General features: G+C 36.4%; 1 protein-coding gene across 1 annotated transcript in view; it reads left to right on the top strand.

Moving 5' to 3' along the window:
• The first annotated feature begins 672 nt into the window (after nucleotides 1-672).
• LOC131511974 (phospholipid scramblase 2-like) overlaps nucleotides 673-17,771 on the top strand; it is a 31,983-nt gene continuing 14,884 nt past the window's right edge. Inside the window, exons 1-2 of the mRNA XM_058730145.1 lie at nucleotides 673-773; nucleotides 13,555-13,714. Of these exons, the coding sequence (XP_058586128.1) occupies nucleotides 13,610-13,714 (105 nt within the window). The 5' untranslated portion in view covers nucleotides 673-773; nucleotides 13,555-13,609. The remainder of the gene's footprint in view (nucleotides 774-13,554; nucleotides 13,715-17,771) is intronic.

Here is a 17,771-nt window from a genome sequence, read left to right as displayed (position 1 = left end):
CTTTAGTGTTCAAAAAGCAGTATTTGAGAGTATATGCACACCTGTAGAATTGTATAACTAGATGAAACCCGAAAGTATATTTTATAGGTAAGAAAACTGAGATTCTAATGTTTTTAAGATGGTTAAGATACAGCTCATGGTATGAAGATAGCCCTTTAGCAAGTTTGGTTTTCGAGGTTTCTATATACATGATAATTTTATATAAGTAGGAAACATGGCTTATTGTTTTCAATGACTGGAAAAGAAGGAAATTAAGAGGGCAGCTCTGGATAAAGGGGTTTGTGAAGAGGTAACATGTCTCTTTCAAAACTGGATATACTAGAATTTAAGTCAGACACAATGTCTCTATATTTGTTTTAATCATTTATTTGTTTCAGTTTTTTGCAACCTATGACTCAGGTTACTAGGGCCAACAGGGTATAGTTCTGGGATATTCGTTGGCACCTTCCTGACCCAGAAAATGGAGAGATTTTCAGTGTGCTAATCAGGATGAAGGCTTATTAAGGGGGACTTCTCAACAGCATCCCCTTGCACAAGGTGCAAAAAATAAACCAATATTGGGACTGTGGGGACCAGCCGTGTGGGAGAACCATCAGCTTTATATCCTGGTACACATCTAAGCATTCATAGAACTAATTAGCTTCAAAGTTCTGAATGGAAGGTTTATTTGTTGTGACTGCTCGGGCATCCTATCTCTTCCTCACAACAATTTTGAGAGACTGTGGATGTGGGGGCCACACAGAGGATCAAGCCTCTTCTAATTCACCTCCCAGGTAGCAATTTCACGTGGAGTTTCCAGTTCTCAGTCACCATAAATGACTTCTGCCCTCTTTTTATGTCTATGGTCCTCTTTGTGGCCCAACAGAGATGTTATAACATATTAGGAAACTGTAGTCTTTAGGAAAAGGGATCTGTAAATTTGCTGAGGCTTTACTGCTGCTATTCTGATATAAGGGAAAATATGGCTGCCTTTTTGGAGAGGTTGCCTGGGTTCCTGGGCTTAGGACAAATCTCTGAGATCCCACTGAGGTGCTCAGTATCCAAAGAAGGAAGCAGACCTTTATATTTCTATCTAGAGAACAGGAAAATAAACATCAGAGCTCCTGAGTAACAAATCTTTTATTTCTGACTTCTAATCAGCCACATATATAAAATATAACTGATTCTCCATGAGCCACCTCTTTTCTCCCTGATGCATTCTCTCCATCCATACTACCTACTCCATTCCTTGATCCATCTCAATGACTCCTGCTGTTTGTCTTCTGGATACCTGGGTTCTCTTTCTAGCTCCTCTATTTATAAATCTTAATGACAACAAAACTTTTTAAGGCTCATATTTTTTATCTGTAAAACTGTGATGAGGGAGAATAATATAATTCTGTGACAAAACCAGAGTTTTCTACCACATTCCCCAAAGAAGACTGGTTTTGACAGTCCCCTATATATGAGAGTATCTTTGTGAAGTTCAGGGGTCCAGCAGAGATATTCCAGCATACCTCTGGAGAAAAAAAAAATCAGAGATTAAACACACTGGAGAGGGTAAGAACAATAGCTTCACTTTATCCACATCACCCTTCCCCTTCCCCCAAGGCAGCAGAGCTCATTGCCAGGACACCTTTTTGGTTCATGATCTCTGCATGGAGGGAAGTTGAATATGTGGGCGAGTACCCAGTTTCCCCAGATGTGAAGAAGAGACCCACTTCTTTCTCACTCTACCCTGAATACTGAATGGGACGATGAGGACGCAGCTCAGAGAATGCATCTAGGGCTCTGGGAGGGCATCAAAGGACATGGATCCTACCAGCTCTGTCACAGACTCCATCTGTAGACCATCCATAAGCCGCTGGGGATGCCTCCCCTGCAGATCCCCCCACCTGGCTTACAGGCACCCATAACACTCCGTGTGCCTCACAAATACATATTCCCTTCCCATGGCCATCTCTCTGTTCATACGCCCAACAGATGGCTGGTTCTGCAGGCCCAACTATGCAGAACGGGAAAAAAATTGCACAGACTTGAGCATTCAGCTCTGTCCTAGGGAAAGCAAACAGGAGGCTCTCAGCACCTGGCCTGGTTTTGCCCTAGTTGGGCTGACAGAATGTATTTCTTCCAAAAGCCAGGCAATAAAGACTACAGAGTTGATTGTTTCTTCAATGTAAAGACAGCAGTGCAAAACTTCATGAAACATAAAAATCAAGAAAACATGAGAGCACCAAAGGAACACAATAATTTTCCAATAAACAAATGCTCAAAAACGGAGATCTGTTTTTTGCCTAATGAAGATTCAACAGAGTTGCTTTAAGGAAGCTCAGTGAACCACAAGAAAACACACAAAGATGATTCAATGAAATTAGCAAAACAATTCATGAACAAATGACAAGTTTCACAGAAAGATAGAAACGTAAAAAAGACCCAAACAGAAACGAGGGGCTGAAGAATCCATTCCAGTGAATGGAATGAAAGATGCAATACAAAGCATCAATAGAGAACTTGATCAAGCAGAAGAAAGAATCTGTGGTGTCAAACAAGTATTTGAAATGATCCAGTCAGAAGGGAACAAAGAAAAAAGAATGAAAGAAGATTATGTGAACTTTATGAAACCATTAAAAGGTGCAATCCAAATATTGCTGGAGTCCCAGAAATATAAGAAAGGAAGAAGAGGACATACTCCTTATTTAAAGTAATAATGGCCAAGAACTTCTCAAATCTGAGGACAGATTTGGACATCCAGGTTCATGAAGCTCATAGGTTCCCCCCAAATTCCAATTCCAAATATTTTCTCCAAGACACACTACCATAAAAACTGTCTATTTTTTGAAAGATAATTATAAAAATAGCAAGAGAAAAAAATCTCATACATAAGGGAATCCCCCGCCCCCACCATAAGTCTATCAACAGCTTTTCAGCAGAAACTTTGCAACCCAGGATAGAGTGTGATGATATATTCAAAATGCAGAAAGAAAAATATTGCCTAGCAGGAATACTTTACTTGAAAAAGGTGTCCTTCAGAAATGAAGGAGAAATAACTGAAAAGAGTTCTTCCAACCGAAATGAAAGAACACTAGCAACATGAAAAATTATGAAAATATAAAACATACTGGTAAAGGTAAGTATATAATCAAATTCACAATACTCTAATACTGTAATATGATAGTGTGTTAATCACTTAACTCCAGTATAAAAGTTAAGACAAGAGGATTAAAAATAACTAATTTGTTAATGAATACACAATATAAAAAGAGGTATATTATGACGTCAAAACCATGTGAGGGAGAGGAATAAAAAGGTAGAATTTTTGTATGCAACTGAAGTTAAGCTGTTATCAGTTTTAAATGGACTGGTATAGCTATAAGATGTTTTATGTAAGCCTCATGGTAACAACAAAGCAAACACCTACACGACATACACAAACGATAAAGAAAAGGGAATCAAAGCAAAGCACTATGGAACATCATCAATTCACAAAGGATGACAGCAAGAGGAGAAGTATAAAATACCCAGAAAACAATAAGATGGTATTAGAAATTCCTTATCCATCAATAGTATAAATGTAAATGGTTAAAGTGACCAATCAAAAAGCATCAAGTGGCTGAAAGGACAAAAACAAAACTCAGCATATGCTGCCAATAAGAGACTCACTTTAAAAAAATTTTTTTATGTTAATTTCTGAGACAGAGAGAGACAGAGCAGGAGTGGGGGAGGGGCAGAAACAGAGGGAGACACAGAATCCAAAGCAGTCTCCAGGTTCTGAGCAGTCAGCACAAAGCCTGACGTGGGGCTCTAACTCACAAACCGTGAGATCATGACCTGAACTGAAGTTGTCACTCAACCAACTGAGCCACCCAGGCACCCCAAGACTCACTTTAAAGACACGCTGAGACTCAGAGTGAAGGGATGGTAAAAGATATTCCATTCAAATGGAAACCAACAGAACAGAGATACCAGTATTTATATCAGACAAAATAGACTTATCCTGTAACAAGAGACAGGTGGTAATTATATAATGAATGATAAAGAGTTTAATTCATGAAGAGGATAAAACAATTATATATGAACCCAACATCAGAGCAGCTAAATATATCAAACAAATCAAACAAATCAGAAGGAACATATACAATAATAATAGGAGACTTCACTACTCCATTTTCACCATTGGCTAGGTCATCCAGTTATAAAATCAAAAAAGAAACACTGAACTTGAACTATAATCAAATGGATCTAAAAAACATACAGAACATTCCATCCAACAGCAGCAGAATACACCTTCTTTGCAAGTATACAGGGAACGTTCTCCAAGATGGATCATATGTCAGGCCACAAACAATTCTTGGCAAATTTAGGAAGATTGAAACTATACCAAATATCTTTTCTAATGACAATAGTATGAAAATAGAAATCAATAATAGGAGAAAACCTGGAAATTTTACAAATAGGTGAATATTAAGCAAAATACCATTATTTAACCAAAGGGTCAAAAAAATCAAGAGGGTTCAAATGATATCTTAAAACAAATGAAATTGTAAACTGCAAAAGCAGTTCTAAGAGGAAGTTTATAGCAATAAACAGCTACATGAGGAAAAAAAAAATCTCAAATAAACATCCCCACTATACACATAAAGTAACTAAAAAAAAAAAAAAAAAAAAAAAAAACTAAGCCTAAAGTTAGAAGGAAAAAAAAAAAAATAACAAAGATCAGAGAGAAATAAGTGAAATAGAGGCCAGAAAACCAACAGAAAATATCAGCAAAATTGAACTGGGTTTTTGAAAAGATAAGCAAAATTGACAAACTTTTAAGGAAAAAAAAAGTGAAAACAAATAAATCAGATCAGAAATGAAGGAGACATTGCAACTGATACCACAGCAATACAGAAAATCATAAGAGAGTACCATGAACAATGATATGCCATCAGTTAGATAACCTAAAATGGATAAATTCCTAGAAACATGCAACCTACCAAGACTGAATCATAAAGAAATAGAAACTTTGAATTAGCCAATTTCTAGAAAGGAGACTGAATCAGTAATCAAACACATTCCAACAATGAAAAGCTCAGAGTCAGATGGTTTCATTGGTAAATTCTGCCAAACATTTAAAAAATTAGTGACAATTCTTCTCAAACTTCCAAAAAATTGAAGAGCAAGGAACACTCCCAAACTCATTTTATAAGGCCAGCATTATCCTGATACCAAAACCAGACCAGGGACACTACAGACAAAGAAAATTAGAAGTCAATATCCCTGCTGAATATAGGTGCAAAAATCCTCAGCAAAATATTAGCAAACCAAATTAAACAACATATTAAAATAATCATCCTATGATCAAATGGAATTCATCCCAGAGATGAAAGCCTGTTCCAACATGTGCAAATCAATAAATGTGATATACCACCTTAGTAAAAATAAAAAAGAAAAATCATATGATCATTTCAACAGATACAGAAAAAGCATTTGACAAAATCTGACATACTTTTGTGATAAAAACTCTCAACTAGTTGGGTATGGATGGAATTTATCTCAACATCTTAAAAACCATATATGACAAGCCCACAGCTAACATCAGACTCAACAGTGAACAGTTGAAAGGTTTTCCTCTAAGATCAGGAATAAGACAATAGAGCCCAGTTTCACCAGTACCATTCAACATAGTACTTGAAATAATAACTACAGCAGTTAGGGAAGAAAAAGAAATAAAAGGCATTTATGTTGGAAAGAAACAAGTAAAACTTTCTCTGTAGATGACATAATCTTATATACAGAAAACTTTACAGATTTCTATAAAAAACTGTTAGAACTAATCAACAAATTCAGTAAAGTTGCAGGACATAAAATCAACATACAGAAATCAGTTCTTTTTTTTTTTATTTGTTTATTTTGAGAGAGAGAGCATGCACACATGAGCAGGGTAGGGGCAGAGAAGGAAGGAGACAGAGAATCCCAAGCAGACTCCACACTGTCAGTGAAGAGCCCTATGTGGGGCTAGAACTCATGAAACACAAGATCATGACCTGAGCCAAAACCAAGAGTCAGACATTCAACTGACTGAGCCACCCAGGTACCCCAGAAATCAGTTCTGTTTCTACATACTAACAAAGAGCTATCTGAAAAAGAAATTAAGAAAGCAATCTCATTTACAATGGCATCAAGAACAATAAAATACTTGGGGATAAATTTAACTGAGGAGGTGAAAAACCTTTACACTGAAAACTATTAAACATCAATGAAAAGATTGAAGGAGACGAATAAATGGAAATATTCTTGGATCAGATGAACTAATATTGTTAAATGCCCATAATACCCAAAGTCATCTATCAAAATTCAAAAACAATTTTTCACAAAATTTTCAAAATTCTAAAATTCAAACTTAACCCCAAAAGACCCTCAATAGCCAAAGCAATGCTAAGAGAGAACAAAAAAATGGAAGCATCCTGGTTTCAAACTGTATACAAAACAATGCTAATCAAAACAGTATGGTAATAGCATAAAAACAGACACATAGAAGAAAGAAAACAGAGAGTCCAGAAATAAACCCATATGAGCATTTGGTCAGTTAATTTTTCAATAATATAGAGTGGAAAATGATAGTTTCTTCAATAAATGGTGCTTGGAAAAACTGGTAGCCACATGCAAAGGAATGAGATTGGATCGTTGTCTTACACCATACACAAAATCAACTCAAAACGAATGAAAGACTTGAAAGTAAAGCCTGAAACCATAAAATCCTAAAAGAAAGCAAGGGGTTAAGATTCTTGACACTGGTATTAGAAATGATTTTTTGGATTTGACACCAACAGCAAAGGAAAAATCAACAAGTGGGAGTACATGAAACTAAAAAGCTTCTGTTCAGCACAGGGAACCGACAAAATGGAAAGGCGATTGCCTTTCAATGGTAGAAAATAGAAAATATTTAAAAATCACACATCTGATAAAGGTTAACAAACAAAGTATATAACAAATTCTTACAACTCAACAGCAGGAAAAAAAATCTCATTAAAAAAAGAGCAGGGGAATTTTTTCCAAAGAAGAAATACAAATGATCAAAAGGTACACATAAAGCTGCTCAACATTACTCATCAACAGAGAAATGCAAATCAAAACCAAAATGAGATACCGCCTCACACCTGTTAGAATAGCTATTAACAGATAAAAGATAACAAATGCTAGAGAGGGTATGGATAAAATAAAAATACTTCATTGCTAAAAAATGCTAGTTATCTGAGCTTTCTAGTGAGCCCTGATCTTTTTGCTGGTGGAGGGTCTTGCCTCAATATTAACGGCTGCTGACTAATCAGGGTGGTGCTTGCTGAAGGTTGGGATGGCTGGCTGTGACAATTTCTAAAATAAGGCAAAAATAAAGTTTGCTTCATCAATTGACTCTTCCTTTCATGAAGGCAGAATTCCTCTGCAGTATGTGATGCTTTTTGACAGGCTTTTACCCACAGTAGAATTTTTTTTTTCAAAATTAGAGTCAATCTATTCAACCCTCTGCTGCTGTATCCAGTTTATGTAATATTTTAAATTCTTCATATTTGTTTCAACAATATTTACACCATCTTCACCAAGAGTAGATCCCATTTCAAGGGATCTTCACGAAACCACTTTTTAAAAAAAAATATATGAAATTTATTGTCAAATCGGTTTCCATACAACACCCAGTGCTCATCCCAAAAGATGCCCTCTTCAATACCCATCACCCACCCTCCCCTCCTTCCCACCCCCCATCTGCTCCTCCATGGGTTTCTGTTAAGTTTCTCAGGATCCACATAAGAGTGAAACCATATGGTATCTGTCTTTCTCTGCATGGCTTATTTCACTGAGCATCACACTCTCCAGTTCCATCCACATTGCTATAAAAGGCCATATGTCCTTCTTTCTCATTGCCATGTAGTACTCCATTGTGTATATAAACCACAATTTCTTTATCCATTCATCAGTTGATAGACATTTAGGCTCTTTCCATAATTTGGCTATTGTTGAAAGTGCTGCTATAAATATTGGGGTACAAGTGCCCCTATGCATCAGTACTCCTGTATCCCTTGAGTAAATTCCTAGCAGTGCTACTGCTGGGTCATAGAACAAGCAATCCTAAAATTCATATGGAACCACAAAAGGCCCCGAATAGCCAAAGTAATTTTGAAGAAGAAGACCAAAGCAGGAGGCATCACAATCCCAGACTTTAGCCTCTACTACAAAGCTGTAATCATCAAGACAGCATGGTATTGGCACAAAAACAGACACATAGACCAGTGGAATAGAATAGAAACCCCAGAACTAGACCCACAAGAGTATGGCCAACTCATCTTTGACAAAGCAGGAAAGAACGTCCAATGGAAAAAAGACAGTCTCTTTAACAAATGGTCCTGGGAGAACTGGACAGCAACATGCAGAAGGTTGAAACTAGACCACTTTCTCACACCATTCACAAAAATAAACTCAAAATGGATAAAGGACCTGAATGTGAGACAGGAAACCATCAAAACCCTAGAGGAGAAAACAGGAAAAGACCTCTCTGACCTCAGCTGTAGCAATTTCTTACTTGACATATCCCCAAAGGCAAGGGAATTAAAAGCAAAAATGAACTATTGGGACCTCATGAAGACACTTTTTTTTTTTTTAACGTTTATTCACTTTTGAGAGAGGAGAGAGACAGAGCACAAGCAGGAGATAGGCAGAGAGAGAGGGGGACACAGAATCCGAAGCAGGCTCCAGGCTCTGAGCTGTCAGCACAGAGCCAGACGCGGGACTCAAACTCACAAACAGCGAGACCCTGACCTGAGCCAAAGTCAGAGGCCCAACTGACTGAGCCACCCAGGTGCCCCTCAAGAAACCACTTTCTCTGTTCATCCATAAAAAGCAATTCTTAATCTGTTCAGGTTTTTCATGGGATTGCAGCAATTCATATCTTCAGGTTTCACTTCTAATTCTAGTTCTCTTGTTATTTTCACATCTGCAGTAATTTTCTTCACTGAAGTCTTGAACCCCTCACAGTCATCCATGAGGGTTGGAATCAACTTCTTCCAAACTCTTGTTCATACTGATATTTTGACTTCTTCCCATAAATCACAAATGTTCTTAATGTCATCTAGAATGGTGAATCCTTCCCAGAAGGTTTTGTTTACTTTGCCCAGGCCATCAGAAGTATCACTGTCTGTGACAGCTATAGCTTTACAAAATGCATTTCTTAAATATTAAGACTTTAAAGTCAAAATTACTCCTTGTCCCATGGGCTGCAGAATGAATGCTGTGGTAGGAGGCATGAAAATGACATTAATCTCATTTTACATCTTCATCAGAGATCTCGGGTTAGCGGTGCACTGTCAGTGAGCAGTAATATTTTGAAAGGAATTTTTATTTCTGAGTTGTAGATCTCAAGAGTGGGCATAAAATATTCAGCAAAATATGTTGTAAGCAGATGTGCTGTCTTCCAGGCTTGATTCTTCCGTTTACAGAGCACAGGCAGAGTAGATTTAACATAATTCTTAAGGGCCCTAGGATTTTCAGAATCGTCTATGAGCACTGGCTTCAACTTAAGGTCACCAGCTGCATTAGCCCCTAATGAGAGAGTCATCCTGTCTTTTAAAGCTTTGAAGCTGGGTATTGAGTTTTCCTCTCCAGCTAACAAAGTCCTAGGTGGCATCTTCTTCCAACAGAAGGCCGCTTCATCTACATTGAAAATCTGTTGTTTGGTGTAGTCATGTTCATTAATGATCTCAGCTAGACCTTCTGGATAACTTGCTGCAGCTTCGACATCAGCACTTACTTCATCTTGCACTTTCAAGTTATGAAGACAGCATCTTTCCTTAGACCCCATAAACCAATCTTTGTAGCTTCAAACTTGTCTTCTGCATCTTCTTCACCTCTCTCAGCCATCGTAGAATTGAAGAGAGTTAGGACCTTGCTCTGGATTAGGCTTTGGCTTAAGGGAATATTGTGGCTGGTTTGATCTTCAATCCAGACCACTCAGATTTTCTCCATTTCAGCAATAAGGCTGTTCTACTTTCTTATTCTTATGTTCACTGGAGTAGGACTTTTATTTCCTTCAAGAACCTTTCCTTGGCATTCACAACTTGGCAGTTTGGTGTAAGAGGCCTAAGTTTTGGCCTACCTCAGCTTTCAACATTGCTTCTGCACTAAGTTGAATCATTTATAGCTCTTAATTTAAAGTGAGAGATGTGTGACACTTCCTTTCACCTGAACACTTAGAGGTCATTGTGGGGTTATTAGTTGTCCTAATTTCAATATTGTTATGTCTCACAGAATAGGGAGACCAATGGAGAGGAAAGAAAAGGAGGGGGGTGGCCTGTTGGTGGAGTAGTCAGAACACAAAAAAACATTACTCAATTAATGTTTGTTTCACCCCAAAACAATTACAATAGTAACATCAAAGATCACCAATGGTAGATCACCATAATAAAGATAGTAATAATTAAAAAGTTTAAAATATTGTGAGAATTACCAAAATGCGACAGAGACATGAGGTGAGCAAATGCAGTTGGAAAAATGGTGTTGATAGGCTTGCTGGATGCAGTGTTGCCACAAACATTCAATTTGTAAAAAATGAAATATGTGCAAAGTATAATGAAGGGAAATGCAATAAAACAAGGTGTGTCTGTGTTCAACATTGTTTTAAAAGCTCTTGTCAGATCAATGAAGCAAGAAAATGGGATAAAATCAACTAAATTAGAAAGAAAAATAGAACTTTTTCTATTTGGAGATGGCATAATCTTCTATAGCAACCCTAAGGGCTCCTCTAAAACATTATTAGAATTAAAAAATGAGTTCCATAAACTTGCAGTATTTACAATAAATGAAATGAAATCAATTATATTTCTATAAACTTGCAGTGAATTGTTCCAAAAAAAAATTATATTTACAATAACATCAAAAAAATGAAATATCTAGGAGTAAATTTTAAAAGATGCACAAAATTCTGAAACAGAAAATATTATTGAAAGAAATTAAAGAACATCTAAAGGAATGAAATTTTGTAGATCCTTGTGATTAGAAGTCTTGATATTATTAAGATAGCAATGTTCCCTAATGTGACCTACATAATCAATTAATCTCTATCAGAATCACAGGTAGCTTTTTTTTTGTAGAAACTGATGAAGTGACCCTAAAATTTATGTGGAAACTCAAGGCATCCAAAGTATACAAAACAATCTTGGAGCAAAATAAAGTTGGAGAACTCACTCTTCTCCCTTTCTAAACCTCTACAAACTAAAGACACCGGTACTTAGGAAAGATAGACATATATGAATGGAACAGAATGAGAATCCAGAAATACACCCTTACATTTATGGCCAATTGATTTTCAACAAGGGTGCCAAAACAATTCAATGAAAAAAAAAAACAAAACAATCTCTTCAGCAAATGATGCTGTACATCCACATGCACAAGAGTAAATTTAGACCCCTACCTCACAGAATACACAAAAATTAACTTGGAAGGGATCAAAGATCCAAATGTAAGACCTAAAACGTTAATACTATGGATAAAATCAGAGGTATAAATCATTGTGACCTAGGATTAAGAAATGGTTTCTTAGATATGACACCTACAGCATAAACAAAAATAACAACAAAAATAGATAAATTGGAATACATAAAAAATTTTAAACTTTTGTACTTCAACGGACATCAAGAAAGTGGAAAGACAACCTATACAATGAGATAAAAATATGTGCATATATTATAATGGGACTTAATCCAAAATGTGTATGTGGGATCCAAGGAATTTAACAAAAACCCCCTACCCCTGGACAAGCAGAGCAAGACTAACTCCATTTTGTGCTACACCCACCATCTCATGTATAACCCCCACATGACCTACTTATTGCTTAAGACACTCCCCCACCCTAGTCAAGCCGCTGACCACACCCTTACTGGAAACCGGCTCATATACGAATGCGGAACCCCTAACCGCCAAAGAATGTAAACCCCGCCTTTTGCCCGCCAAACTTGCGCGCCAATTCTGACCAGAGTGATAGGCTAGTTCAAACAGTTACTATAGGGTAAATTGTAATGCAATTGGCCACCTGCGTGTGGACTGACATGACTATGCAACTTTCTGGGTGTGTTATAATCTCATTGGCCACTGGCCCCTATAGAACTGCTACGCCTCTTAACCTAGGGGTCCAAGTCCCTGCTCCGCTGTGTCGGGTATACTTGGGCCCAAGCTCGAGCTTGCAAATAAACCCTCGTGCGTTTGCATCGGTATCGGCTCCTTGGTGGTCTCTCGGATTCGAAATCGGGGGCATTACATGTAAAATCATTCATAATTCAGCAATAAAAAGACAAATAACATAGGTAAAAATGGGCAAAGGATTTGATGACAGTGTTCTTCAAAAAAACATATATAAGTGGCCAAAACACATGAAAAGTTGTTCACTAAAATTAGTCATTAGGGACATGTAAAAAACACAATGAGATATGTTTTCAAACCCACTAGGGTACCTGTAATTAAAAAGACAAACAAATAACAAGTGTTTGCAAGAATACTGAGAAATTAGAACTCTCATACATTGCCAGTGTTCATGTAAAATGTGCTAGCCACTTTGTAAAACATTTTGCTGTTCTTCAAAATTTTAATCATAAAAATGTAAATAAACAGCTAAACTAAAAAAAATCTCAATTTGCATTTTTTCTCTCTTTTGCTACCATCTTTTCTTCCTTTCTCTTTATCTTAGCTCTAACTTCATAATCTGATTATTTGGAATGCAATCTATTTAAAACTCACTCTTATATTCTGTAGTAAATGTTTTTCCAAAACACATCTTTCTCTTACCATGATTGATGTTCATCTCTTGCATTTATGTTGTCATTGCTTATTTATTTCTTTTTCTTTTTTTATCTCATTTATTTCTTATTTTATTTTATTTTAATGTACCTGAATGAAAGTAAACTTTAATATTTGTCTCAAAACAATGTAATGAATTCTGTAATACCTTAAATGTGTTTATAAGCACTTAGAATCATCCTCCTAAATTTTGAGCTAGAAGCACGGGTTTGTGCATTTATTTTGTAAGTTTAATTCTGATACAACCTGAGGAAAATACAGAGAATAATGAGACTTTATTCAGGGCCAGAAAGAAAAATTTGACTCCATATATATTTATTCTAAGTTTGTCAGAATCACAGAACTAGAGATAGATGGTTCTCCAAACCTCAATTTAAAAATTTTTGTCTGATCTTTATGCAGAACAAACTGTTATCATGTCCACCATAACACGTCTTTCAACATTGAAGAGAAAGAAGGCATCTAATCATTGTCAATTGATTCTGAACCTAAAGAATTAAGTGTATTTAAAAAGATCAAGGGCCACATAGGAATGTGCGTAACAATTACACAGTTTATGATACTGGTATCAACTGGGATTTCTTGTATGCCTGAGATTCCTTTTTGGTTTTAGTTGAGAATAAAATTCTAAATATTTCAGTTGAAACCAATTTAAAAAAATCAGTATGGGTGATGTTTATACCATTAAATAAAGAAAAATGAACCTGAAATTGAAGTTGGTTCTTGTCTCAAACCAGGTTAATGTTTCTTTCATTTTAGATTTTAGAGATAAAAAGAGAAATCTCTTCAATCTGTCACATGCGTGAGTATTTATATGATCTTGACTATGGCTTTTCGTAATCGTCAGTCCCCGATACAATGGATGCAAACACCAGGGACAATACCCAATTGTCCACCTGGATTGGAATATCTGACTCAGGTATGGTAATGTGCTTCTGGTTGGAATGGCAAGAATATGAATCTGATAGTTTCAATGTGTGTTACAGGAAAGCATTTTGACTGCGGATTGAAGTATTTTACCTGTAACATTAAGATTTTTACATTTAATTTAAAATTTTGAGTGAAGTAGTAAATTTACATTGTAGACGTTATAACATGGTCATTTACAAATGTATTTCCTGAAAAGCCCATTTAAAAATGAACACTTGCGGGGCGCCTGAGTGGCTCAGTCGGTTAAGCATCCGACTTCAGCTCAGGTCACGATCTCGCGGTCCACGAGTTTGAGCCCGGGTAGGGCTCTGGGCTGATGGCTCAGAGCCTGGAGCTTGCTTCGGATTCTGTGTCTCCCTCTCTCTCTGCCCCTCCCCCGTTCATGCTGTGTCTCTCTCTGTCTCAAAAATAAATAAACGTTAAAAAAAAAAAAGTAAAAAAAAATAAAAATGAATGCTTGCTTTTTAAAGTAGGAAATTGGAATTTGAGAATGTAAGTAAAAACTGGCTTCAGGAATCTTCAGTTCATCTATGTACTTAGGTATGGGAAGCCTGATATGCAATCGTGAAATGTGCAATATTACTAGGAAGATTGTCTCCAGTTCTCTACCAGATTTAGTGACACTGAATTACTATCTTGTTTATTCAATCAATTCTGATTTAATTTCCTGTAATGCTGTCTCTGAATAATTAAGTTTGGCATTTCACATGACTAATCACTGGCCTCATCTTAGTTTTCGATACTTTAAAAGCTAAAGAGTATGTTCCTTCTTAAAAAGGTTATTTACATTTTCAGTGCTTAATTATAAACTTGTCGCAAACAATGATATCAATCTAAGAAGATTCAATTTTGAATATAAGTAAAGGGTAAAAACTACGTTAAATTTTTTATTCTCAATTACAGTATAGATATTTCTCTGAATTAAAAAAATATTTTTAATAAGTCTTTAAAAAATTTTGTGAACCTACTTTACAGACTGATAGTTTTTCATTTCCCTTTTCTTTTTTTTATGTTTTTATTTTAATTCCAGTCAGTTAACATACAGTGTTGTATTACTGTACAATACAGTGATTCAACACTTCCATAAAACACCTGGTGCTCATCACAAGTACACTGCTTAGTACCCAACACCTATTTAACCCACCCCTCTTCATTTCCTTTTCCTGTGGTAAAAAAAAAAAAAAGTTAAAACTTCACATTTAAATTAATTGACATATGTTTCTCCTTAAGAAAGCCTTAACTATGGCAAATCTTCTTAATATTTCTATCCTAATAAACTGAAAGTTATAAACCCATTTCTTAAAATAAAATTTAATGTTTATTTATTTTTGAGAGAGAGAGAGAGAGAGAGAGAGAGAGAGACAGAGCACGAGCAGAGGAAGGCAGAGAGAGAGGGAGACACAGAATACTAAGCAGGCTTCAGGTTCTAAGCTGTCAGCACAGAGCCCATTGCGGGGCTCAAACTCACGAACCGCGTGAGATCATGACCCGAGCCAAAGTCAGACGCCCAACCAACTGAGCCACCCAGGAGCCCCCATAATTCCACTTCTTAGTGTTTAGCGTATGTCTCCATCCATGTATTTCATACTTATTAAGCTCATTTAGTGGGGGTATTATTTCATAAGCAATGCTCCCTTACATCCAAAGGAGTAGATCTTATCAGTCTCCCAATTTCTCTCCGAAATTCCTCAGCTACCAGATCATCTGGTTTAAAGAAATGTTAGAATGATTTCAAAACCTAGTAAGTGTTGTGTATGTGGGGACACAGCAACAACTCATAAAGTGATACCATGTAGGATCTGAGTATTGCCTAAGCTGTTTTTTTAAATTTTTTAAATATAAATCATGGTAATAAGTGAAGAACAGTTGAAACCTAAAGATGCTATTCACTGTATAAGACCAAATTGTTTCATGGTGTGACCCATTATTTTTTGTTTTTAATTTTTTTATTAGAGAGAGACAGAGAGAGAGAGAGACAGAGAGAGAGAGAGAGAGAGACAGAGAGACAGAGAGAGAGAGATCGAGCATGGGGGAGGGGCAGAAAGAGAGGGAAAGAGAGAATCCCAAGCAGGCTCCACACTCTTGGTTCGTGAGCTCACGACCTCAACTGAAATCAAGAGTCATGCTTAACCGACTGAGCCACTCAGGTGCCCCTGTGTGACCAGTCTTATACACACACCAGAGGGTCCTGCCTCCTTTGAAATAACCTTCACACTGCACAGATGATTGCATTTAGACTCTCTCCTGGTTCACATTTTCTTTTCTGCTTTTTGTTTTCACATCTCCACAGCCACACTGCCTCCCATGTTTTCAGATTTCCCATGCTCCAGAATTCAGATCATTTTGTTATTTTGTATCTGTCTACACATTTCTGCAGACAGCCCTGCAAGCCCTTTATTGATTCAGAATGTTTTCAGAGAAATGCAGTTAAGCTCTGGTAGTGAGGTATCCCTTGCACACTCCCAGGCTCCTTCCAATGTTCCAGATGAGAAGCTGGAAAACACAACAGTAAAAACTAGAAAGGAATCTAAATCTTTGAGGCTAAGAGCCACCACTTAGAAGATGACCTTGACTCTATCATCATTGTATTCATTAGACAAAATATTTAAACTCCTCATGTGCATGCAACACCTGCTTCTGCTTCCATTGTTTCAAGCTCATTTATCTTTTTGTCTTTGTGGTAGTCGTGTTTGATACTACAAACTAAAAAGTTCCTTTTATCAACAAGGTTTCTCAAAAACATTCACAGAACTAGCTTTGAGGAAATCTAGATTTTTCCTGGCATCAGCATTTGGATTAGTAATTGTATTTTCTCACTGTGATGTTGGTCTGTGTAAATAACCAACGTAGTGACTCTTGGGTTCATTATTTTTTTTAGTGTAACTGACACACAATATTATATTAATGTCATATGTGTAACTTAGTGATTTGACAAGTTTGTACTTTGTGCTATGTTTACAGGTATAGCTAACATATGTCCCATTACACCCAACACTAATACAATATCATTGTATTCCTTACACTGTGCTTTTTATTCCCATGACTTATTCATTCCATAACTGGAAACCTATATCTCCCACTCCCTTTCACCTTTTTTGCCCAGCTCCCTACACCCCACTCCCCTCGGGCAACCATTAGTTTTTTCTCTGTATTTATAGGTCTGATTTCTGCTTTCATTTGTTTTTTGTTTTGTTTTGTTTTTTAGATTCCACTTATGAGTGGGATCATATGTATTTGTCTTTCTCAGTCTGACTTATTTCACTTGGAATAAATCTTCTAGGTCCATCCATGTTGTCTCAAATAGCACCATTTCATCCCTTTTGATGGCTGTGTAATATTCCATTGTGTATATATACTACATTTTTCTTATCCATTCATCTATTGATGGACATTTAGGTTGCTTCCATATCTTGGCTATTGTAAGTAATGCTGCAATAAGTATAAGGGTACATATATATTGTTTTATTTTTAGTCTCTGTGTGACCCACCAGTGGCAGAGAGTTCTAGTCCCTCTTTTCTTTTTTGCTTTTGTCTATTTGTAGAATTGCCAGATAAAATACAAGACACTGAGTTACATTTGAATTTCAGATAAACAAATATTTTTAGGTTAATGTTTCATGCATTATTTGGCATATAGTTATGGTAATAATTATTCATTATTTAGCTGAAATTCAAGTTTAACTAAGCATTCTGGTGTTTTTGCTTTGTTTTATTTTGTTTTACTAAATCTAGCAACCCTATCCATTTGGTCACAGAATTTCACTTACAGCATGTAAAGTCTTCTAGTCTTCACGATCTTTCACATGGAACAGAAGACCTTTTTTCCCACATCTTCTACTTCCCTAAAGAGAGCATTGAGGAACATTACCTGCTTGCATGATGGGTTTGGGTTTCTATTTAAGACATCTTTATAATTATATTTAACTCGTAATTGTGCTTTGGATAAATGTCTGACTGTACCTGTAATTGTTTAATACTTAACAAAAACATTTTTAGAGTATACTGTATATGGATGGCCAAAAAAAACCTACCTCACATTTAGACTA

The sequence above is a fragment of the Neofelis nebulosa genome, chromosome 5, assembly GCF_028018385.1.
Source record: "Neofelis nebulosa isolate mNeoNeb1 chromosome 5, mNeoNeb1.pri, whole genome shotgun sequence".
Lineage (NCBI taxonomy): Eukaryota > Metazoa > Chordata > Mammalia > Carnivora > Felidae > Neofelis > Neofelis nebulosa.
This window is presented reverse-complemented; position numbering and strand designations above follow the sequence as displayed.